We start from the raw sequence: 26,370 nt of genomic DNA on the forward strand, positions 1-26,370 counted from the left end.
GATATTCATTTTGTCTTAAATACACTACTGTTGCAAATTTCTCAGTGTGCTGAATGTATACAGACGAGTTTTCAAAGATGCTCAACTTGCGAAGTGGTCTTTCAATGTTACCAAAAATCCTGCCTGGTGGGATAAATGAGTGGCTCACCAATGGAAACCACAGTTCTATTTCTTCTACATTGTCAAGAGCTCTGAGAAGAAGCCAGTTACTTAACATGTTGACCATTGTCCTGGTTTTATTCTGACGCCCAACTCCGTCGGAAAACAACTGAAGTTTTTTTCGCTCTTTTGAAATTTAGGTGAGGTAGTCCATGTTGAACCATTGACACTGTTTGGTTTGATAATTTGGATTATTTGTGTTTCAGCCATATGTACAAAAACACTGTTTCAGTGTTCTGGCAGAACTCTGGCAGACTGTAAAGTTTTAAAGGTATGCCTGATGGGAATAATAGGCCACTTGATCTAGTGCCTTTTGTAGTACTAGATTCTTTTGACAATCATATGTAAGAGTTATTTAATCCTTGTTATTTTCTTTCAGGTCTGTGTAGAATACGTCAGTTCTCATATTTTGGACTTTGAGCTGGGTTTGCAGGCTCTCCTTTGCAGCGCTTCATTTTTCCACTTCAATATTATTTTCCAGTGTTGAACATGTTGAGCAGGTATCAACATATGGGGTACCAAAGCCAGTATTGAAATCTTGTCAAAAAATGCTCTTATAGTAATAGTACTTGACAGCTTGTCAGGGTTCACTTCTCAGTACACGGTCCATATCTTTGTTATGCTCAGTTCATTATGTAAATAGACCTTTTGGGTGTTGGTTCCTTGTGAGTAGAGACATCTTAAGGCGATGAACTTCTTAATATCATTTTTCACTCTTTTCTTTTCTCACTTCAAACAACTTGGTTCTTCTCTCGCCTCCTCTTGTCTCAGTGGGAATTTGCATCATGTTAAAATTTGTGGCACAGCCTGGTAATCCTATCTTTCTTAATTTGTAAAATTGACAAAAAGACTACTTTGCACATAGAAACATTTGTGATCTCCTCACCCCCTCTTTCTTGATAAAGAAAAATGAGTGGTGGTCGTTCATTTCCTTTATTTGTTCTCGCCAGATCATCTTTTAGGGAATGTGGTGGAGACATGCTGAGCTATTTAGTTGCTCTGCCCCCTAGGGTTCTTTTCTGTAAAACATTTGGTGAATTTTTTGTATGTTTTGCATGATAAGTTTGTTATATCTTAATTTTATGAAGGGATATTTACAATCGGGCATCTCTGGGAAGGCCTTGGGTTTGTATCTGAAACAAAATCCTATGCTTAAGTATGTAGAAGCAGTAAACGGCAATGAGGGTGGGAGGGGAACCACATCATGGGTCTTGGAAAGTAGGCAGAAGTCTGTATATGCAAAAATAAAAGGAGTAGTAAGCATGATGAGCGAAATTTAAAAAATCAAGTAGCATTTATAAAAAGGTGTGATTAAACCACATGATTGGTGGAAAATTTGGTGTTTTACTGCCAACAACCACTCTCCCAGTGATCACTTAAAATCCTCTCCAATGGATAATTCCTGTGAAACTGAAACCCGGAGCAATCTGGCAACACTGTAATTGTAGTGCATAGCACATCTATGCATGCTTGAGAGCACTTCATGCTGCTTCCTGTGAGTTCTACTGCATTTAACACAAATTTTCTTTAGTTTTGTTATGGACTACACTCTTACTTTTTTGCCAGATTGCTACCACTTTCAGTTTTGCAGGAATTGTCCATTATATTGGTTGGACTACACCACTGTACCATCTTCTGCGTTCCTCCTGATCAGCTGAATGTGCAATGTTTCGGCAGTGATAGCTTCAGTGTTGCCTAAGCATTCACAACAACAGTGCCAACCTAACTCTGAATAAGAAAAATATACCTTCTAATCATAACAAACTGAAAGGTAGCTTTGAATGTCTGTGTTGGTAAGTCTGATGTCAGTTTGCTTGCTGTGCACCTGGCCGTGACAAGGCGACTGCCATTCCTGTTGAACTTTTGCAGGTTTTGCAAATGTTGGACATTTAGCAAGCTTTGTACCTGAAGACATTGTGTAGTTAGTGTCTTTTGCAAGCAAACACAATTTTCTACGGCCATTTTCAACATTGTATAGTGGGTTTTGTACCCTGAAATCTATTCCATCGTGTAAGTTCTGAAAAAATTTGTACGCCAATATATCCATCTCAAAAATCGACGAAAAATGCATTTACCGGCTTTTGCATCTGGGCTACTCAAACCTTAACAAAATAGTGAACTGGGCGTACATAGTCAAATAATGTTCTCCATACTCCGCAAGCCACCTGACGGTGTGTGGCGGAGGGTACTGTGAGTAACTCTATCGGTTTTCCCTTCTATTCCAGTCTCGTATTGTACATGGAAAGGAGGATTGTCGGTATGCTTCTGTGTGGGCTCTAATCTCTCTGATTTTATCCTCATGGTCTCTTCACGAGATATACGTAGGAGGGAACAATATACTGCTTGACTCTTCGGTGAAGGTATGTTCTCGAAACTTTAACAAAAGCCCATACCGAGCTACTGAGCGTCTCTCCTGCAGAGTCTTCCACTGGAGTTTATCTATCATCTCCGTAACGCTTTCGCGATTACTAAATGATCCTGTAACGAAGCGCGCTGCTCTTTGTTGGATCTTCTCTATCTCTTCTATCAACCCTATCTGGTGCGGATCCCACACTGCTGAGCAGTATTCAAGCAGTGGGCGAACAAGCGTACTTTAACCTACTTCCTTTGTTGTCGGATTGCATTTCCTTAGGATTCTTCCAATGAATCTCAGTCTGGCATCTGCTTTACCGACGATCAACTTTATATGATCATTCCATTTTAAATCACTCCTAATGCATACTCCCAGATAATTTATGGAATTAACTGCTTCCAGTTGCTGACCTGCTATTTTGTAGCTAAATGATAAGGGACCTATCTTTCTATGTATTCGCATCACCTTACACTTGTCTACATTGAGATTCAATTGCCATTCCCTGCACCATGCATCAGTTGGCTGCAGATCCTCCTGCATTTCACTACAATTTTACATTGTTGCAACCTCTCGATACACCATAGCATCATCTGCAAAAAGCCTCAGTGAACTTCCGATGTCATCCACCAGGTCATTTATGTATGTTGTGAATAGCAACGGTCCTATGACACTCCCCTGCGGCACACCTGAAATCACTCTTACTTTGGAAGACTTCTCTCCATTGAGAATGGCATGCTGCGTTCTGTTATCTAGGAACTCCTCAATCCAATCACACAATTGATCTGATAGTCCGTATACTCTTACTTTGTTCATTAAACGACTGTGGGGAACTGTGTCAAACGCCTTGCGGAAGTCAAGAAACACGGCATCTACCTGTGAACCCATGTCTAAGGCCCTCTGAGTCTCGTGGACGAATAACGCGAGCTGGGTTTCACACGACCGTCTTTTTCGAAACCCATGCTGATTCCTACAGAGTAGATTTTTAGTCTCCAGTAAAGACATTATACTCGAACATAATACGTGTTCCAAAATTCTACAACTGATCGATGTTAGAGATATAGGTCTATAGTTCTGCACATCTGTTCGACGTCCCTTCTTGAAAACGGGGATGACCTGTGCCCTTTTCCAATCCTTTGATGCAGAATATGAATAGAAAAAGGAAGAGTGAAGACTATGGAAGTGACAGAGTGGGAGAAGAGAGCAGTGTGAATGATGATGATATTGAGAATCCTATATAAAACTAGTTAGCAGTTATCAAATACAGAGGCATTCATGTTGGATTGAAGGATGCAGATGAATGATGAACAGGTAACTAAATCACCGTTGTTATTTTCCACACCATACTCGGTGACAGAATATTGGATAAAAAATTTTGTAGTGACAGTTTTGCTAATGTAAAATTATATCAAAAGCTTACTGTTTAATTGGTGGTTTTCTTGTCGTCTTCCTGTGGGCAAAATTTATTTTTTGGTTGCAAATCTTGGAAATTGAGTTTTCAGTAGTTGCAGTGTGTGTAGTACGGGCTTTACAATGGAGCTACTTACTTAGGTAATTGATATGGTTAAAGTAACTCAGTTATGCATGTCACAGAAACAATTATGGAGTTTAGAATGAATGTGAATAGCACTCTTTTATGCAGAAGGGAAGGATGACTTTTGATAGTGTCAATCTTATTTCAACACATGATTTAAGAAAAATATACCCTTGAAGTCATTGGAAGGTGGACTTCATGACAGATGCAGAATATCAGAATATGTTTTTGAATGACCCATGGTGCTTGGCTTGAACCTCTGTAGCCTAAGAGACTAACAGATAAGTTTTCTACTTTTCTGTGTGTGTGTGTGTGTGTGTGTGTGTGTGTGTGTGTGTGTGTGTGTGTGTGTGTGTGTGTGTGTGTGTGAGCGCGCATGCATGTGCGAGTGCGTGTGCACGTGCATGCGAGCATGCGAGCATGCATGCGTGTGTCAGTGAAATATCTAGGGATAACCTTGGATGAGAAGCTAACTTGGACCCCTCATATTAAGAGTATCTGCTCCAAGGCAAAAAGCACTTTAGTGAGTACTAGGAGGGCTTGTGGCAAAAACTGGGGCCTATGCCCCAGGGGTATGCACTGGATATACACCACAGTGGTTAGACCTAGGATTTCCTATGGGGCCGTAGTGTGGTGGAAGAAGGTAGAATGGTGGGTTGCTGCTAAAGAGCTTGCTAAGGTGCAGAGATTGGCCTGTTTAGCCATAACGGGCGGAATTAGCAGCACACCAACCGCTGGAATGGAAGCCATGCTGGACATGCCTCCACTTCACCTTTGGGTTAAGATGGAGGCAGCAGCTGAGGCATACAGACTTAAAACTGGCCAAAACTGGGTCTCATTTGGATATCCAGAATCACACACTGACATAGTGAGTGAGATAAATATAGGTAAACCTGGGGAAATGCCCGCTGACTATATAATAACTCCTAACTGCTTCAACATGCCTTACAATATAATAATTGGAAGTATGGAGCAGTGGGAGAAAACAGTTTGACACCGTACAGGGGACATTGTCTGGTTCACCGATGGGCCGAAAACAGATCAAGGTGTTGGGGCAGGGTTGTACGGGGTTCAGCTAACACTGGAGAGCAGCATCTCTCTAGGGAAACTGGCCTCTGTATTCCAAGCTGAAATTACTGCAATCAGGGCATGTGTGGAGAGAATATGAGTAGGTGCTACAGTGATCGTAGCATCTACATCTATTCAGACAGCCAGGCAGCCCTGCAATCATTGGCAGCTCCTGCAATAAGATCTAAGATTGTTGCATATTACCACAGGGTTCTGGTGGAGCTAGGGGAAAGCAATAGGGTGTGCCTAGTGTGGGTCCCTGACCACTCAGGGATCTGTGGCATTGAACAAGCTGATAGATTGGCTAGGATGTGGGCAACAACTCCATTTATTGGACTGGAACCTGTCTTGACAATCACCAAGGCTCTGATCAATTTAGAACTACGGAACTGGCTCAGGAAACAGCACGTAGGATATTGGATCAAGGTCCATTAAAAAAACATGGTAAGGTAATAATGCGCAAGCCATGTTTTAAAAGAAGCTCTGTAATCCTGGGATTGAACAATAAAGAGATCAAACTCATGACTGGACTGATGACCGGCCAGGGGAACTTCAAAAAAACACCTACACACAATGGGTATAATGGAAGAGGACCCTAAATGTAGGATCTGTGATGAGGGTGAAGGAACCACATCAAACCTAATCTTTGAATGCATGGCATTGGAGAGTAAAAGATACAGAATCTTCGGGACAACTAGACCTGAAGAAATTGTGTCTAACAAAAAACTGGTAGAGGGACTCCTTGCACTATTTAAGGGCACTGGTTGGCTTTACTAGATATACAGGGAGCGATATCGCGCAATAAACCCAGTTTCAGTGCGGGCAGTGGCGGGTTAGACCTAAGCTGTTTTAGCTCTCATCTTAAAATCAAATCAAAAATCAAATCAATTCATGCGTGTGTGCCCATCCCACTGCTCTTCTTATGAATTGTTCTATGAAAATCCTCCATTCCGAAAATAATCCAGTTTTGATTAGTACAAATTTTTAACATAATTGTAAATATACTTCATATAAACATTGTGCTCATTTGTTGATATAACACGTACAAACTGGATAGTTAAGAACACTCCTTTAGCTGATATGCATGACTGATGTACTAGTGTGTTTATTGGTGATTCGACATCACCCCCAACCTCTGGGTATTAGTTAGGGTTGAATATGACACCAACTGCAAGTTGACCTAAATACCACATTAAATGAAAAGATAAATGTGAAACCTATAAAAAAATTCATGAAAATAGATTTAATTGGGCCTGTAGAGATGAATTGACAGTTACGAAGAGTGCAAGTCAATCAGTTGTTGGTAGTTCTGTAGTATGTTTTGGTAATAACCTGTTGCAACATGCTTGCTATTAATGCATTATGAAGCTGAGTGGTATGTACTTAATCTCAGTAGACTTATCATTGCAAATGTTACACCTAAAGACACAACATTCCGCAAGGTAGTGGGCAAATATTATACAGCAGATAACAATTGCAAAATCATTCTTGATTTACAGTATAGGAACAGTTAATACTAAGAATATTCAATTACACTACCTTTATCTTGAAAAGAATTCTTTAAGTTCATGACTAACATTTCTTTACTCCATAGAATATAAAGAAAGTGCATTTGTTGATGTCATAAATAAGTTATCTGAGCTCGATTAAGGAAAAAAGAACTCATATCAAATCAAACTGGCAACAGAAATGGGCAAGATTATCGTGATTTCTGTTCTTATACCATTCTTCGTGAAGATGTGAAGTAATGAATACATTAAGCAAGGGTGAAATGAAAGTAAAAGTGAAATTTTCTGTATTTTATCAAACTAAATATGTCTTCAACCCAATGCCTTGTTTAAAAATCACAGTGCTTGCTGGGTGTGATCCTGTTGAAGGTGGTGTGACATTGCCTTCACCTACCATTTGAACTGACTTATTTGTAGGACAGTGTGCAGTTTAGAAATTCAAATAATATTAGACTCATAAGATGCAGAATAGAAATTGGTACAAAACTTGAAAGAAGCAGATTCATTTGATAGGAAATAAGAAATGTTGCTTGTTTGAATGTATTTAAGAATAATGAGGCACACTGCATTAAATTAAGCAAAAGGTTCAGCATCTTAGAAGGTTAAAATTATACGGGAAGGGAAAATTATTTTACAAAGGTACTCGGAGAAAGAGCAAAACACGTGAGACTGTGAAAAAATGGAACAAGGCAATTAACAAAAGGAAAGTTACAGTTTCAGGCAAACAAAAAAAAAGAACATGCTCAATTAAACAAAATTATTTGGGAATGTCTTCAGGACAGTGTGAAAAAAATACAATACAGTTTTGTTAAAAATGTTGAAAACAATGAAACTATGAGAAAACAAAACAGGCACTTATGTTTGTTAGTCACCACATTTAATCAGCTAAGATGTTGAATGGAACTGTAATTAAGAACAGAGAGGTAATTGTACATACGTTTAAAGTTACCTTTAAATATTTGTATGAATAGGAGACGAAGTTAATAATGAAAATAATGACACACCAGCAGTCGTGCCAGATTAGGTTTGTAAAGTCATTCGAGATACAAAGACTGGAAAGGTGCGTAAGAATGAGGGTGTCTCAGTAGAGGTAGTTGAAGCTGGAGGTGACATAATACAAAAGGAACTTGAAAAATTGTTTACAGTCTGTACAAGGAGGGACACAGTTTACCAAAAACTGGAATGTTACTTCACAAGAAATGAGAGTGAAAAAATCAGTAATGACCCATAAGGTTAATTGCTCTAATCAACTAGATAGTCCATATAGCTATCAACTACAACATAGAAAAATGATAGGTTTTAATCAAGTAAGAGAATTGGCTGGCTTAGAATTGGATGCAGCACACTGAACCAGCTGCAAGCCAGGAATGAAATAAAAGAATGGTACTATAAGATTGAATTATTACTTTTTCTTAAATTAATAGACTTTTGAGAATAATATTTGTGGAAAAGATAATTAGATATTAGTAAATACAAATGTAAATGTATCAGGTTGTTGAGAATTTAATAAATGGTACTGAATGAGTGTACAGTTGTCTCAATAAAATAACTACAAGTCCAGACACTTATTAAAAATTTTGAGGGAAAATTTGCTGTATTTCGTTCATATATACTTAGCACAGAGCTTTGTTTTGCATGCCTGATTTCTAGCTAGTCTTGTTAATATTACATTACAATACGTGTTAACCCTTGGCATTATGGTATCGGACTTCATCTAAAATACAGATTTTTCGTTTTGATTCCAGTGTTGTTTGATACCTGGTAACAACTTTTATTTATGTATTTATTTTCCCTACAACTTTCTCTTTCTGTTGCAAGCAGTTCAACATGTTTTGACATGTATTACCAACAGGTAATGCAAGTTGTTCCTTCTGTTTAACATTAGGCTATGTACTCATGTGTATGCAAGTTATAGTGTCATTTTTGTGTGTTGAAGATACTTTATTTTTCAGGCAGAAATGTTGGGCATTAGTTCAGTAAATTGTAGTTGTAGATCTGAAGGTTTGTAAGCTTATTTCATCAAAATATGTGGTGAATTAAAGGGAAAGTAAATAAATTTGTAATGGAACTTGACTCTCACCTAATTTGTATCTCACAGCAATGTTTATGTAGTGTAGAAGTACTGATGATAGAGCACAACTTACCTGATTTCTATGCAAGGATTCCTTACGGGTGGGACTGGCCATTTACACAAGTGTATTTTTCTGTGTAACAGAGTGGACATATCGGAACATCGTAAAGATCAAATATTTGAAGGTTATGCAGTAGAGTTTGAAGTTTTGATGGAAAAGTAGTTATAATCACCCTGACCCTCCAGTCAAGATAAAGTATTTTCCTCTCTGGACATGGTTTTGTGCTGTGCTGGTTTTTGAGAAAGACATTTACTTAGTTTTGTGTGGGTAATATCAGTATAAAATTTCTGTCATGTTTCCAGAGAAAGAACTTTAATGGATTTATTTGATTCCTAGTATAGACAATGTACTTTCCGACTAAAGTTCAGTGAAACAGCAACACAATTGCAGACAATATCTTCATAGATTGTACTCTGGTTGGTGGTACCGTGTGAGGAAAATTAGTAATGACTTGTTATACCATACTGGAAGGAGTCAAGGAAGATTCATATCTGAAAGGGCAAATCTGCCAACAAATCAATACAGACAACTTTATTCACAAATATAATAGATTTCTCCAAACCTTTATCACTTCTTTGATAACTCTTTTCCATTGAATAACTGTAAGCAGATATGCAGTACTAATAAGCAACCAGTTTGGATAACCAGTGGCATTGGAATATCATGCAGGAGAAACAGAAGCTGTATTTTAGTATGGATAGTCACAGCTCAGTTACAGAATTTCATTACAGGCAGTACTGCAAAGTGCTGAAGCTGAAGCATCAGACAACTAAAACAATGCATTCGCCAAGAGAATAGAAAGCTCTCAGAATAAAATTAAATATATGGTCAGTTATCAAAGAGGTATCGAGGCAGAATGTGGATGCTCAACGTATTGCACCTCTCTTATGTGGGAATGAAGCTGTTAGTAACCCACCAGAGTTATGCAAAATATTTAATGACCCTTTCCTGTCAGTAGTTGACAGGTTACATCAAAATTTTTATTGGGATAGGTAAATATGCAAAGCTCCTAAACGATTGTGTTCTGAGACAATTATATCATATGTAGCTACAATAAACTAGCAAAGATGAAATGGAATCAGTTATTAAATCACTAAGGACTAAAGACTTCCGTTGGTTTGATGAAATGTTAAGTAGGATTATGAAGATTAGTGCATCACATATTAGTTCTGTACCCAATCACCTGCCTGTGGACGTGTCATTCAAGTGTGACCAGTTTACTGACACACTGAAATTCTCATTATTGAAATACTCATTTTTTTTCACAGTGGACCCTTGCTCTATCTTTCTGCACCAGTTCAGAAAAGTATCCCTTTCCGTGGCTAAAATCCAGTCCCAAGTCCTATTTCTCAAATGCTGCCTAAACCATGGACTCCCCCCCCCCAAATGCTCAAACTGTAAAGATTCTTTTATCTGGATCTCACCCCTCCTTCACAGTGACCTACACCTCTTCATATTCTGCCAATCCCTGGCCCTGGTACTGCAAAAATACATCTCCAAGGCACAGGTATTCCATAACCACCTCTGCTCCCTCTGCAAGATACTACTACTCGGCAACACCTACTCCATACATGACATCTCTGAAATTGAATCCCTTGCTCTCCAGCACCTGGAGGAGCTATCCAGACACCACCTTGATAAGTTATCCAACGTGCTGACATCCTACTGCCAGCTCAGGGTGCCACTACCCAACCAGACCAGGGGCTTGGTGTTTAAAGAGGCTAGGAGGGTCTCCTCTAGAAGGCTCATAAAAAGGGTGGCTTAGGAGGGTGCCATACAGTTGCCCATGGCTGTGCTGTGGATTTGTTTACATACCTTCCCTTCACAAGAGAAGTAGTTGTGGATTAGGATAAAGTTAGTTAGGTGTATGAGGAATAATGTAGAGAGTTTGGAGCCTTTCCCTTGGGAAATGTAGGGTTCAATAGCAGTAAGACCATGGGCACGAGGAATGTTGGTGTGTAGGGAGATGGCATTGTACCCACCAGTTGGCAACAGTACCTACATTTTGACAGCTGTCATCCTTTTCACACCAAAAAATCTCTCCCATGCAGCCTGGTCACCTGGAAATGCAATGACAAATACTCCCTTGCTCAGTATGCTCAGGGTTTCAGCAAGGCCTTCACAGACAGACTGTATCCTCTATGTCCCCCAGACCTAGTCCGCAAACAAATCTCGTGTGCCATTTCCTCTCGCATACCCAATCCTCTCACAACCCCCAAGAACCAGCTCACAAAGGAGTGTCCCTTTCATCACCCAGTACCACTCTGGAGTGGAAAAACTGAACCACATCCTTTGCCAGGGTTTTGATTACCTATCATCATGCCCTGAAATGAGGGGCATCCCACCTGAGATACTTTTCACCCCTCCTGAAGTGGTGTTCCATTACCTATCCAACTTCCAAAACATCCTAATCTGTTTCTATACCACTCCCAATCCCAATCCCTTGCCACAAGGATCATATCCCTGTGGAACACTCATGTGCAAAACCTACTCAATCCACCCACCCAGCATTTCTTATTCCAGTCCTGTCATAGGTTTATCCTACCCCATCAGTGAACGGGCCACCTATAAGAGTAGCCATGTCATTTACCAGCTCTTCTGCAATCATTGCACAGCTTTTCGTATTGGTATGACTACCAACCAGCTGTCCAACAGGATGACTGGCCACTGCCAAACTGTATGGTCAAGAGCAGAGTAGACCAACCTCTAGCACAACATACAGCTGAACACTACACACTTGATTTCAATGGCTGTTTCGGTACCCGAGCCATCTTGATCCTTCACCAGCTTTTTTGAACAAAACATTCTCTGCTCCTGTAATTATACCAGACCAAGCTCCCCCCCCCCCCTGTCCTATCATCTCCTCCCCATTCTCACCCTTCACCCTGTTTTATTTCAGCCCTCTGCCAGTGCATCTGCCTGTCCTTACTCATTCCTCCTTCTCTCTCTCTCTCTCTCTCTCTCTCTCTCTCTCTCTCTCTCTCTCTCTCTCTCTCTCTTTTTTTCCCCCCACACCTTCCTGCCCCACAAACCCCAGACACTGTGTCTGTTGTTAGTCTAGTTCCTGCACATTCCACCAGACAGTGTTTGTCTCTTGTCCCATCCGTACACTATTGTCCCCTTCCCCCTTCCCTGCTCCCTCCAGGTTGCTGCTTGCATCCCATGTGATAGTTGCATTCTGGCCCAAGATGCTAGAGTTAGTGGTCATGTGTCCATGAGGTGTACTTCCTTGAGTGTGGGAGAGTGATGTGTCTTTCGCTTTTGCTGGTGAAAGTGTCTTTCGCTTTTACTGGTGAAAGCTATGGCCGAAAATTTTATGTATGTGTCTTTTAATTGTGCGTGTCTGCAACCTGAAATATCTTCTTTACAATAAGTAGCAACCTGTCTTTTCATACATTGTTGACATTCCTACCTGGAGTTTCCATTGTTTGCATCATTATTCAAACAACTGTATGAAGGGGGAGAAAAAGATAATGTAGAGAATCACAGTCCAACACATTTGCTACCTGTTCGTGTCTTCAAAAGTATTTGAAAATGCAATGTGTAACAGCTTAGTGCCGCATCTCAGTACACATCATCTTGTTATCAACTCACATTTTGGCTTCAGGAAAGGAGTATCCACAGAAAATGCAATTTCTTCTTTTATGTGTAAGGCACTGTCAAGGCCAGATTGAGGACAGGAAGTATTCGCATTGATTTAATGAAAACATTTGATCATGTGTACCTTGCAGTGCTTTATGAGTTTAAAAAGAAAATGAAAAAAAGAAAACTCTACAGTGGTTTGCTTTATATCTGAAAGATAGGAAGCAGAAAATAGTTCTCCAGTGTCAATAAAAAGGGAAGAGATTTGAATCTGATCGTGGTCATGGTAAGTGGGCATTGCCACAGGGTTCTTTTCTAAGCCTGTTGCATTTTTTAAATATTTATTAATGATGTGCAACTAAATATGAAATGTTTTCCTTACCAATGATGTAACCATTAGGGTCACAGTAACACGAGTAAGAGTGTTTCAGAGAAGAGATAAATGTTTTACTGCAACAAAACCTAATGAATACTGTTTCTGACACAGAACTCAAAGTGAAATTTTAATGTTGAAAAGCGGTCAGTCAGTGAAGTCAACCATTTCAGATTCTTAAAGCTGAAAGTAGGTGGAGACCTTTCTGGGAAGTACCACACTCAAGATCCTGTGCAGAAAGTAAATGCTGCTATCTTCACTATAAGAATAATTGTCAGTGTGTCTGTAGTCTGCTTCTGCTCATTTGTACTATGGTATTACATTTTGGAGAAACTCTTAGCACTCACAAAGAATCTTCTTAATCCAGAAATGGGCAGTCAAGCAGATACACATTGTTAGCTGCAACTGGCAGAAAATGTGCTTTGTTGGTGCTGCACATTTTAGCACTTTTGACTGAGATAAACTCTCACTGCATGTTGTTCTTTGGTATGCCAGTGTAGAAGTGTTCACAAAATAGCTAAGTGAAAAATCCATGCAATGTGCAGGTTTATTTATATATAAAAGCCAACTTCAGAATTTTGTTTTGTGTGAGACTGTGTAAAATATTTGTGTGTGCCGACTTTGAAGTTCTAGAGTCGCATATTTTCTGTTCGCTTCGCTTCTGCGTAATCTTTTATTGATTGCATCAATACCTGTTTGTACTGTGATATATTCTGAGATTTCCAACATCCAAGAGGACCACGATAAAATCATATTGTTATCGAGAACTACAGACTTAAACTGAAATGTGCTCTTTGCTTTTTGAGAACAGTGGTCTTATCCTCATTCAAAACAATCATTCTCTAATTTAGTTGTATAGTTATGTGAGATATAGGTTATATTCGAAAATTTTTGGACACTTACAATACTATATTATCATAAGTTACCGGTACAAGTGTTTAGATACGTAATTTATTTTGCAGCAAATCAGCATTTGTGGTTCACAATTCTGCCAAAGAATTCACCACACCCGAATTTCATTGTATGTCAACACAAATAAATGTGCGTTTTTGAGAATTTTCTGAAGCTACCACTGTCCTTTGCATAATCTATAAGCAGTTTGTAGTAAATCGGCACTTGTTATTTAGTTACTGTAGCAGGCATTGTAACTAACATGTTGTGTTACATATAGTTTTCCATTAAGAAGAGTAGCCCTATTTATTATCTTCATTTACCGTAAATTAGCTCTTTTTTCGAGATTGCTAACAACTATAATGAACCTCTGAACATTTTAGGAAACTAGGTTTTTGTGTTACTTTAATAGAAATCTCATTTAACATATTTGCTTCAATTCTTATTGAGAATTAGCAACTTTTTAGCTCAACAGAGTCAAAGGTAATCACCAAGCCTAATTTAAAGTTATTAGTTCACCACCTCATAATACATTGCACTAGCCAATATGCAGCCCCACTGTGAATGCTGTTCTTAAATGAGGGATGAATTGGTTGACATTTGTAAGCAGCTGCAAACAACTCAGACTACTGTCAAATGATTGGCAGCTGCTGTGAATCGGTCTGTTGCAAGAGCTCCCAAGATTCGTGTACCTGTGATACCAGTACCAGAGGTACCTTGAGTACTATCCCCTCCTGTGGATCCAGTCTCCTCTGCATAAAGTACAGGATCTGTCAGTCGCCTGACTGTGAGTGGCATGTCAGTGGTGGAGTGAGGTATCTTGTACAGGGTGGTCAGGAACCATGGAGTACTCAGGGTGTTGTATCGATCCCTCTAACCAACAAGTTATCTGTGCTGTTCTCAGTGAAACGCAAGCTGAGCCAGTGGGATTCATGTCACCTGTTTAGGGGTAACCTGTTTTGTCCATTCTCAAGAGGCGGATGCAAAAGGGTAGGAAACTATTAATCATTGGCAGTTCAAACATACAACGAATGATGGCACCCCCTTAGGGAAATGGCAGCAAGGGACAAGAAAGGACACCAGCTGCACTCACTGTGTATGCCTGGGGCCTCATTCAACAAAATACCCGCAAGAATCATTTTACCAGAAATAGGAGCTGCTACATGAGCCTTAGTATCAAAACTAATGTGCATTATACACCTTAATGTGAAAAGGTAAGCTAAACAAGCTAATGTTGAAGAGGCTGTTCCTGCAGTTATTGAGGGAACTGTGTGCAACCAACTGCAGATTGTGGCACATGTTGGAACAAATGATGCCTGTCATCTGGGCTCTGAGGTCAAACTTGGGTCATTCCAGCGACTGGCACAGAATGTTGAGACAACACGCCATGCACACAGATTTTCAACAGAGCTCATAGTTTGCAGCATTGTTCCTAGAACTAATTGTGACCCCTTTGTTCTGAGTTAAGTGGAAGGACTGAACCCGAGACTTTGAAGGGCCTGGGGCAAGGTAGGCTGTGAGTTCCTGGGCTTGCACCATAGGGTTGAGAACTGTAAGGTGTCCCTAAATGGGTTAGATGTGCACTACACATGACAGGCTGCTACTCAGATAGCTGACTGTGAGTAGAGCACACAAGTTTTTTTTTTTAGATTAGGCGAATGTTGATCCAATCCAGATAACAATAATTGTAGGAAACCCAGAAGTATCAGTGCCTGATCCAGATGAGAGTAATAAGATCACAATGGTAAACTGCTGAAACATTCACAACAAAGTTTGAAGCACTCATGAAAATCAGTGAAGTTCACGTGATACTAGGTACAGAAAGCTGGTTGAAGCCTGAAATTGATAGCAGTGAGATATTTGTGAAAATTTAAGTGCATATCGAAAGGATAGGTAAATGGGAAATGGAGGTGGTGTGTTTGTCACAGTAGACAAGAAACTTAAATCAACCAAGATAGAAACTGAAGCTGCATGTGAGATCGTCTGGGCAAGACTCAGTATCAGGGGTGGACATAAAATGATAATTGGGCCCTTCTATTGCCCACCAGACTCATCTTCTGATGTAATTGAAAACTTTAGAAAAAACCTCAGTTCACTTGTATCCAAGTTCCACACCCAACAATTAATTGGAAATTTTACTGTTTTGTTACTACTGGGCATGATAAGGGATCCTGTGAAACATTACCAAGTGCCTTCTCTGATAACTGCCTAGAACAGATATTTAGGAAGTGCAGTCATGATAGAAATATATTGCTTCTAATGGCAACAAATAGACGTAATCTCTTTGAGGATGTCCAAATAGAAATTGGTATCAGTGACCACAATGTGGCTGTGGCAACAATGAATACCGAAGTACAAAGGACAACCAAAACAAGCAGAAAGATATATATGTTCAATAAACTAGATAAAAAATTTGTAGTGTTATATCTCAGTGAGGAACTTAAAACCTTCAGCACAGATCAGGAGCATGTAGAGGAACTGTGGCTCCGTTTTAAGGGAATAGTTGATCACACATTGGATAAATATATGTCCAGTAAAACAGCCAGTAATGGGAGGGAACTTCCATGGTATACTTTCACTGCAAAGAAACAGAGATTACTGCATAATAGGTGTAAAACAAAATGTGGAGCTAAAGATTGAGAAATACTGAATGAAACATGTTTGGCTGTGAAGAGGCATTGCGTGAAGACTTCAATAAATAAATAGTGGAATATTATCAGATGATCTTTCGTGGAACCCAAAGAAATTCTGGTCATATATAAAGGCATCAAAGTTAGTGTCCAGTTCTTAGTGAATGAGAGAGGAACGGAAATTGAGAGTAGCAAAGCAAAAGCTGAAATGCTTAACTCCATTTTCCTTTGTTCCTTTACAAAGGAAAACTCAGGAGAATTCCCCCAATATAATTCTTGTATCACTGAAAAGACGTATGAAATAAGTATTAGTGTCAGTGGTGATGAGAAACAGCTGAAATCGTTAAAACTGAACAAAGCTCCAGACCCTGATGGAATCCCTGTCAGATTCTGTACTGAATTTGCAGCTCAGTTAGTCCCTATTTTAATTATAGTTTATCATAGATCTCTCAAACAAAAAGCCATGTCCAATAATTGGAGGAAAGAACAGGCCACACCCGTCTACAAGAAGGGTAGTAGAAGTGATCCACCAAACTACCATCCAATATCCTTGTCATCAATTTGTTGTACAATCTTAGAACATATTCTGGGCTCAAACATAATGAGGTATTTCGAACAGAATGACCTCCTCAATGCCAACCAGTAAGGATTCCAAAAACATCTATCATGTAAAACTCAACTTGCACTATTTTAATATGACATACTGAAAACTTTGGATCAAGGCAGTCAGGTGGATGCAGTATTTCTTGATTTCTAAAAAGCATTTGACTTTGTTTCACACCTACACTTATTTTCGAAAGCACAATCATATAGGGTATCAAGTGAAATTTGTGACTGGATTGAGGAGTTTTTCGTAGGGAGGACATAGTATGTTATCTTGGATGGAATTCATCATCAGATGTAGAAGTAACTTCAGTTGTGCCCCTGGGAAGTGTGTTGGGGCCCTTGCTGTTCATGTTGTATTTTAATGACTTTGCAGACAATACTAATAGTAAAATCAGGACTTTTGTAGAGGGTGCAGTAATCTTTAAATAAGTACTATCTGAAAGAAGCTGTATAAATATTCTTTAAGATCTTAATAAGATTTCAAAGTAGTGCAAAGATTGGCAACTTGCATTCAATGTTTAGAACTGTAAAATTGTGCGCGCGCGCGCCCACACACACACACACACACACACACACACACACACACACACACACACACACACACACACAAATAAAATAAAAATACACATAGTATCCTATGACTATAATGTAAGTGAGTCACTGCTGAAATCAGCCAACTGGTACAAATACCTGGGTGTAACACTTTATAGGGGTATGAAATTGAATGGTCACATAGGCTCAGTCATGGGTAAAGCAGTTGATAGACATCAATTTATTGGTAGAATACTGTGGAAGGACCATCAATGCACGAAGGAGATTCTTTACAAATCATGGTGTGACCCATCCTAAAATAGTGCTCAAGTGTGTGGGACTCATGCCATATAGGGCTAACAGGGGATATTGAACATATACAAAGAAGGGTGGTGTGAATGGTCACATATTTGTTAAATCCATGGGAGAGTGTCACAGAGATACTGAAAGAACCGAACTGGCAGACTCTTGGAAGACAGAGGTAAACTATCCCAAGAAAGCCTATTAACAAAGTTTCAAGAACCAGCTTTAAATGATGACTCTAGGAATGTACTACAATCCCCTACTTATTGCTCACATAGGGGGTCTTGAGGATAAGATTAGGCATTCAAACAATCACTATTTTTGTGTAGCTACGTGAATGGAAGTGGTACAATGGGACGTACCCTCTGCCATGCACCTCACATATTTTGCAGAGTATAGATGTATCTGTAGGTGCAGATGTAGATAGGCATTCTCTCTACACAAACTGTGTTCAGGCCATTTTTCAGTTGCCTTGGAATTGTAACTATGCCATCTCTGTGTGCAGACTCTATCGGGGGTTTTATTGTTTGAACGCTAGATGTAAAAATGACTTAGAAGTGAAAATGATTTGCACAGGATGAAACTTCCTTAAGCATTGTGCCATAAAGTGTGAACTATTCAGCAGGATTCATTTTCAATAGGCTTCCAAAAAACCCAAATCATAAAATTCAACTTGAAAGCTTTTTTTGTAGCACATTCCTTCTATTCTGTTCAGTAGTTCCTCACAGTAGTTGGGAACTTTTTCCTGTAATGTGTTGTTATTTCAAATACTCTCATTAATTGAGGGAAGGGGTATTAATTGTAAAACTGCTGAATCACAGTTCTATAAGCTGTGTACTTACGTGTCTCAAGACCAAGTAGCATTGGCTGACACGATTCCAAGAATGATTATATATAAGTAAAAATAAGAAATAAAAACAAACTCTTTAATATTTTTATGGGAACTAAAATTTTTAATGATGTTGTGGATATGAACATCACTGGTATTCTTGAACATTGTCTGATGCAATATTACTTGTGCAGCTTTACTTTTAAGCAATAAATTTATATTTCAAGAACTGTTAAACAATGGCTTGTGCTTCCTTAAGTAATTTGTAAGTGATTCAATTTGCCTCCTTCCAATGTAGTGTGAGTCGCAAGAATTTCTATGCAAAGACTGGTTCAGCACTTTTAAACCAATTTAGTCTGTTAACTCCTATGTTCAGATTGGAGACTACTCGATTGTTAAGTGGAAGGCATTGGGTCCATTGAACTAGTGTCATTAGTTGAGGGAAAATGGTAACCTCACACTTTGGAAAACACGCAATATATCCCAAAGCTAAAGACAAAATTATTTCAGTTGGAGCAGTAATAAAAAGAAGAATGAAATTATTTTTAATGAGAACAGAGTGGAAGTTTGCAACTCAGGTTTAGTTACAGCAGGAATTAAGATGGATAATCAGTGTTATCAAGTGTTTAATCAGTGTTATCAAACATTGTTTAAATGTCCAAATGTACTACAGGCATGCTGCTGCATTGAATTCCACAATGATCTGGCATGAGAAACTTGGACACATCAGTTCAGAAGTCTGAAGAACATGGCTGACATGAACTTAATTCCTAGTGGAAAAATGAAGGAAGATGAAGATCTGGATTTTGAATTATGCCAGTCTGGCAAGATGAGGAGAAAATTATTTAATTCAGATTTAGAATCATGATCAAAAGTTCTGATGAATTTAGTCATGCAGATTTGGGTGGATGATTGAGAAACTCATCTCTTGGAGGTGCACATTTGTACATAGATTTCAAGAATGATTGCACATCAAGCAGATTTGTGTATTTTCTTAAAGGGGAACAGGATACTTTCCCTGTGCTTTTGCAATGTCAAGGTCTGGTGGAAAGACAAACTGGAAACAAAATCAAAGTTATGAGGATTGAAAATGGAATGGAATGTGTAAATAAGCTATCTGAAGGTTATTAAAATGGAATAATACATGAGAAAACAAGTCCCTATACACCACAGCAAGATGCGCCGATTGATGAAGAAAACAGGTCCATAGTTGATTGTGCACACACCATTTTATTAAGTACAGACTTGTTTAACAAGTTGTAGGCAGAGCCATTGAATTGGGCTGCATATATCTTAAATCGATGGCCATGTGAAGCAAACAATAATGTTACACTGTATGAAAACTGGTTTGGAAAACATCTTTTAAAACACATGAGAGAGTTTCGATCAGCGGCATCTGTACATATTGCTAATCAGTTAAGATCAAAATGAGATAGTAAATTGAAGAAACTGATCGTGGTGGGCTGTGATGGGTATAGTACCAATTATCACATCTACAATCTTGAGTTGAAGAAAATTACAATTTCCTGCAATGTTTCTTTCAAAGAGGCAGAAATCCATGGCTTAAACAGGGAACAGAAATATGCTGAACTTTATGTCAAGACACAGTGCTGTAGAAGTTGTTCAAGAGGAATCTAAAGAGAATGATTGTAGTGAACAAGTTAAGGAAAAGGGAAGGTTGAATCTGGATCAATCTGATCTGTGAACACCTGCTCGTTTTCAGTACCAAGATACAGAGTTTTTTGCCGTTATCTGTTAATATCAACTTTTTTAAGAGGAAGTGGCATTGCAAGATTCATCAAAGTGGGAACAAGCAATGGAAGAGGAAATGACACCTTTGAAGAAAAATGCAACTTATGACTTGCTATCATTACCAAACAATCCAGTGTCGTTTGGTGTAAGTGGGCCTATCATGTGAAGCAAAATTCTGATTGAAAAATTTACCACTTGTATGCTAGATTATGTGTACAGAGCTATTTGCTATGAGAAGGCACTAATTATGAAGACAGTTCTCTAGTGTGCTCCGATATGCCTGAGAGTTTTATTAACCATATCGGCTTTACGAGATATCTTAAGACTGTGTTCCTCTATGGGGGATAGTTTACATGTAACAATCCAAAAGGTTTGTTTTAGAAGACCCAAATATCATTTGCAAATTGAGGAAGAGTCTATACTGACTCAGTCACCATGCTATCATAATTAAAAATTCGTAAAATTTCATAAAATATGTGGCCTTGAGCATCTAAATCCAGACAAACGTGTTTTCCATGCTTTAATAAATGATACTGACATCTACCTGATTCTTTATGTCGATGATGACAAGCTTATCTGTAAGTCTCCAAAAATATTAGAAAACATTTTGACAACAATAGGATCAACATTCGAAACTACTTTGGGAAATGGAAAATACTTCTGTGGATTCAAAATTGAACACAACCATTCTGCAAAAGAAATTTACACAGGTCAGCAAAGATACATCAGTCATCTATTTTGGAAGTTGAACACAGATTCCAAACCAAACTCCACTCCTTTTGAAGCTGGAACCAAGTTGCATAGTGGACAATCTCCAGCAAAACCAACATGAGGTAAAGGAGATGAAAAACAAGCCCTATCGATAAGCAGTCAGTACCTTAATGTTTGCAGCAACTGTCTTGTGGTCAGACATCATGTTTGTTGTGAGAATGTTGAGCAGATTTCTACCTAATCCAGGTCTTGATCATTGGCACTCTGTCAAAAAGATTATGAGGAATCTGTAGAGGACCAAGGATCTGGTCATAAGGTACAGAGCCAACTCTACTGGTTGATGATACTTCGACACTGGTTTTGCTTTTGAGTTTAGCACTCTTCAGTGAGCTTGTTAACAGCTGTGCCTGTGACATAGTGTTCATGTTGGCAGAAATGTGTAACTGGATCAACAGTGGAGAGCGAATACATTGCAGTGGCAGATGCTGATACAGAAGTTGTATGGTTGCAAGGTTTTCTTAATGAATTTTGTTTTCAATTAGAAAAACCGACTGTGATCTATGTGGATGATCAAACTGCTGTTCACTTGATTAAAAACATAGAACATTTCAAACGTACCAAACACATACACATTTTCTACCATTATACATGTGAACACATTGCAAATAATGAGGTTGAAGTTTGTTCTGATAAACAATTCATAGATTTGTATGTGAAACTATGGACAAATTTATATTGGATAGAAGAGCTCTGCCAGTGATCTCAAAAACAAACTCAAGAAATCGAGTGGGGGTGTTGGCAAGAGAGAGGTTCTTGTATTGAGTATTGTTGATGGCTTTATTTCAAGATTCGTAATGTGAGCGTAACATGTTCTGTGACATTATTGTGGTCACGGTGTCACTTGGTACTGATAATAAGAGCAATTTCATATTTAACTCTAATTTATTTTAATGTGGTTTTCAGCAAAACATTGACATCAGTACTGTTGTTACTAGCCAATATCCATTACATATTCTGGCATTTTACGAATGAATACAGAATTGATACATATTCCTGTGTGGCTGGCAGGGATACAATCATAATTTCTGCCTTGGGAAGGGTAGTTGTCCATCCTTACATCTGATGCCCCCCCCCACACACACACCCTCCACCCCACCTGTGCTGGGTACACCCCTCATGTAGAGTTGGATTGGTAAAATTATTATTTTCAGTCCCACCCGAGGGATTATAGTAAGTAATATTCTTTCTGTAACATAATGTTCTTCAGATTGCTGCATAAAGAAGCTTCTTACTAGATGTTCAGTCTTGCAGTTTGTGTTTCACTTTCTGAAGCAGTAAGTAAAAATTACAGCAGTTACTTTGTAGTTTGCATTTACAATCAAAACATGATACTGATCTTGAGACGACATAACTGTCAGTCATAGGTTGCATCTGCATCTTCTACCAGACATTTTGGTTCCTTCAGATCTTTCTTTTACACAGTCTGATTTTAATTGTCAAAAGTCAGTTATGAAAGAAGTATTGCTTTTTAAGTTAATCCACTTAGAGAAGTAGCATAGTATTTATGGCACTGCACTCTCACATAGGAAATGAGGGATCCAGATGCTTGTTTAACAATCCATTCCATGCTTTTTCGAACTAACTTAATATAAATTACAAGATGGTTTCTTTGAAAACAATTTCCTGTTTCATTGTTGTCCAATATGTGCTTGTGCTTCATCTGTAATGACCTTATCATTGATGGGATAATAAAACTGTATTTTTTTATATTCATTAAAATAAACTCAAAGTTACCTTTTGTACTTCACAGTAATGAAATACATCTTTTTTCTAAATGAGTAAATTACTCAATTTTCAGAGTTATCTTCAGTAAAGTGAGACTCCAATCTAAAGTGGGCAAAACAAAGCAAGACACAATAGGAACAGGAAAAAGAGCCTAGTAATGAAAGTTTAATGTGAAAAGCTACTCACTCTCATGCCTATTCTATGTCTCAGTGCTCACACTTGCATTTGAAGTGCTAGAACAGTCGCAAAGCTCAACTTCTCATTGTATTATAGAAGAAGATAACCCAATCTCTGTGACTTGATAACAAGTTTACCTATGTATACAGAAAAAAACTTCCATTTGTTGCTTTTTTATTGTTTTTGTTGTTGTGATCTTCAGCCCAAAGACTTGTTTGATGGAGCTCTCCATGCTGCTCTATCCTGTGCAAGCTTCTTCATCTCCCAGTACCTACTGCAACCTAAATCCTCCTGAATCTGTTAACTGTATTCATCTCTTGGTCTCCCTTTACGACTTTTACCCTCCACACTTCCGTCCAATACTAAATTGGTGATCCCTTGATGCCTCAGAATATGTCCTACCAAGTGATCCCTTCTTCTAATCAAGTTGTGCCACAAATTTCTCTTCTCCCCAATTCTATTCAAAACCTGCTCATTAGTTATGTGATCTATCCATTTAATCTTCAGCATTCTTCTGTAGCACCACATTTCGAAAGCTTCTATTCCCTTCTTGTCTAAACTATTTATTGTCCATGTTACACTTCCATACATGGCTACACTCCATACAATTACTTTCAGAAAAGACTTCCTGACACTTAAATCTATACTCAATGTTAACAAATTTCTCTTCTTCAGAAACGATTTCCTTGCCATTGCCAGTCTACATTTGATATCCTCTTTACTTCGACCATCATCAGTTATTTTGCTCCCCAAATAGCAAAACTCCTTTACTACTATAAATGTCTCATTTCCTAATCTAATTCCCTCAGTATCCACCGATTTAATTCAACTACATTCCATTATCCTCATTTTGCTTTTGTTGATGTTTATCTTATATCTTCCTTTCAAAACCCTGTTCATTCCGTTCAGCTGTTTCCAGGTCCTTTGCTATCTCTGACAGAATTACATCATGCTTTTTTATAAATTTTTAAAATATTAAATAATATTAATTTTGGAAAATTGTTTGTTTTGGAGAACACTGTTGTGTAGTTATCAAATATTTTTTTCAGCAGTGAATAAAGATAGTGTGCAGACACTTTTATTTTATGTTAAGTGAAACTGTCACAATAAGTATGTCAAATTAATATGCACCTGAATAGATTTTGTACACACTTCTGACATTATTAATAAAAATGTAAAATTGAATGTAGTTACAGACATTGAGGGTATTTTTGTTCCATCCTTACAACTGTTTGTATTCATTGTTAACTTTCATTTAACTTCTTTGCAGGACCTCAGTGATGTTGGGAAGAGTGTCACTGAATTGGGTATTCAACAGAACCACGTACTAACTGTTAAAATTCTCAGAATTGTTGCAAATAAAAACAAACTTGTGCTATCTGCAAAGGTGTCTCACTGTTGGAATGGCAATATTCAAGTAAGTTAGTTTTCTGTTGCATATTTTAAGAATTCTATTGGTATATTTATGTGGTAATGGCTGCAATATTGTCACGTAGAAGAAAGTGTAATTAGATAAATGATGAACACTAGCATCACTTAACGAAGGTTTATTCAGTACGTACACATACAAGAGCGCAGAGCAAAATGCCTCTGCCCAGAACACACACGGTATATATATACATTTACAGAACATTCCAGTACAATGATTCTTGACGTTTATGGATACTTCTAGAATGTACTCGAACCGAATATAGAACTCACGACCCTCCATGAAACAGTCTAGTATCATAACCACTACATCATGGTGACTGTGCTACTCAACTTCTTCTGTGACAGTGTGAGTAATATTGACATTTAATTTGTTGTTTTCTTTGCCCTGCTCTGTATTTGTGGCTTGGGGTTATGTTCTATCATTAATCATTTCTTTCTAGACATCATAGGAGATAAAATGATAATAAAGAAACAAAAATTCATTGCGTGCCAAAGAATTTCTTGAATACAAAAACAAATAATTTCAAATTTAATTCTTTTAAGGCAGTGAAAGCTTGTCAGTCAGCACAAAAGTTAAAGCTGTTAATTTCAGTTAGTACTGTATTAACTCTGAGCATCATAACAGCTTTAATTTAATCACCTCTGTAGTAACATAAGAAGGACATCATTGAAGAAAGTGACAGATGGTGGCTAGTATGAAATGATATAGTGTAGCTCCTCAAAAGAGAGTAAATTTTGCTGGTAAAAAGAAAGTATATGTAAAACATACCGCCCCATGAACCATGGACCTTGCCGTTGGTGGGGAGGATTGCGTGCCTCAGCGGTACAGATAGCCGTACCATGGGTGCAACCACAACGGAGGGGTATCTGTTGAGAGGCAGACAAACGTGTGGTTCCTGAAGAGGGGCAGCAGCCTTTTCAGTAGCTGCAGGGGCAACAGCCTGGATGATAGACTGATCTGGCCTTGTAACACTAACCAAAACGGCCTTGCTGTGCTGGTACTGCGAATGGCTGAAAGCAAGGGGAAACTACAGCCGTAATTTTTCCCGAGGGCATGTACCTTTACTTTATGGTTAAATGATGATGGTGTCCTCTTGGGTAAAATATTCCGGAGGTAAAATGTCCCCCATTCGGATCTCCGTGAGGGGACTACTCAAGAGGATGCCGTCATCAAGAGAAAGAAAACTGGCGTTCTACGGATCGGAGCGTGGAATGTCAGATCCCTTAATCGGGCAGGTAGGTTAGAAAATTTAAAAAGGGAAATGGATAGGTGAAAGTTAGATGTAGTGGGAATTAGTGAAGTTCGGTTGCAGGAGGAACAAGACTTCTGGTCAGGTGACTACAGGGTTATAAACACAAAATCAAATAGCGGTAATGCAGGAGTAGGTTTAATAATGAATAGGAAAATATGTATGCGGGTAAGCTACTACAAACAGCTTAGTGAACTCATTATTGTGGCCAAGATAGATACATAGCCTACGCCTAACACAGTAGTACAAGTTTATATGTCAACTAGCTCCGCAGATGACGAAGAGATTAAATGTATGATGAGATAAAAGAAATTATTCAGATAGTGAAGGGAGATGAAAATTTAATAATCATGGGTGACTGGAATTCAATAGTAGGAAGGAAGAGGAAGATAAGGAAACGTAGTAGGTGAATATGGAATGGGGGTAAGGAATGAAAGAGGAAGCCGCCTGGTAGAATTTTGCACAGAGCTCAACTTAATCATAGCTAACACTTGGTTCAAGAATCATGAAAGAAGATTGTATACATGGAAGAATATAGTTTATATAATGCTAAGACAGAGATTTAGGAACCAGGTTTTAAATTGTAAGACATTTCCAGGGGCAGATGTGGACTCTGACCACAATCTATTGGTTATGAACTGTAGATTAAAACTGAAGAAACTACAAAAAGGTGGGAATTTAAGGAGATGGGACCTGGATAAACTGAAATAACCAGAGGTTGTAGAGTGTTTCAGGGAGACCATAAGGGAGCAATTGACAGGAATGGGG

At 38.5% G+C, this 26,370-nt stretch overlaps 1 protein-coding gene across 2 annotated transcripts in view; it reads left to right on the forward strand.

The window, feature by feature from the left end:
- The window catches only part of LOC126354287 (protein RRP5 homolog), a 172,636-nt gene that overhangs the window by 77,006 nt on the left and 69,260 nt on the right, over positions 1-26,370 (forward strand). For both annotated transcript variants that reach the window (XM_050003831.1, XM_050003832.1), the window contains one exon: positions 24,192-24,338. In XM_050003831.1, the coding sequence (XP_049859788.1) occupies positions 24,192-24,338 (147 nt within the window). The remainder of the gene's footprint in view (positions 1-24,191; positions 24,339-26,370) is intronic.

This window comes from Schistocerca gregaria, chromosome 3, assembly GCF_023897955.1.
Source record: "Schistocerca gregaria isolate iqSchGreg1 chromosome 3, iqSchGreg1.2, whole genome shotgun sequence".
Classification (NCBI taxonomy): domain Eukaryota; kingdom Metazoa; phylum Arthropoda; class Insecta; order Orthoptera; family Acrididae; genus Schistocerca; species Schistocerca gregaria.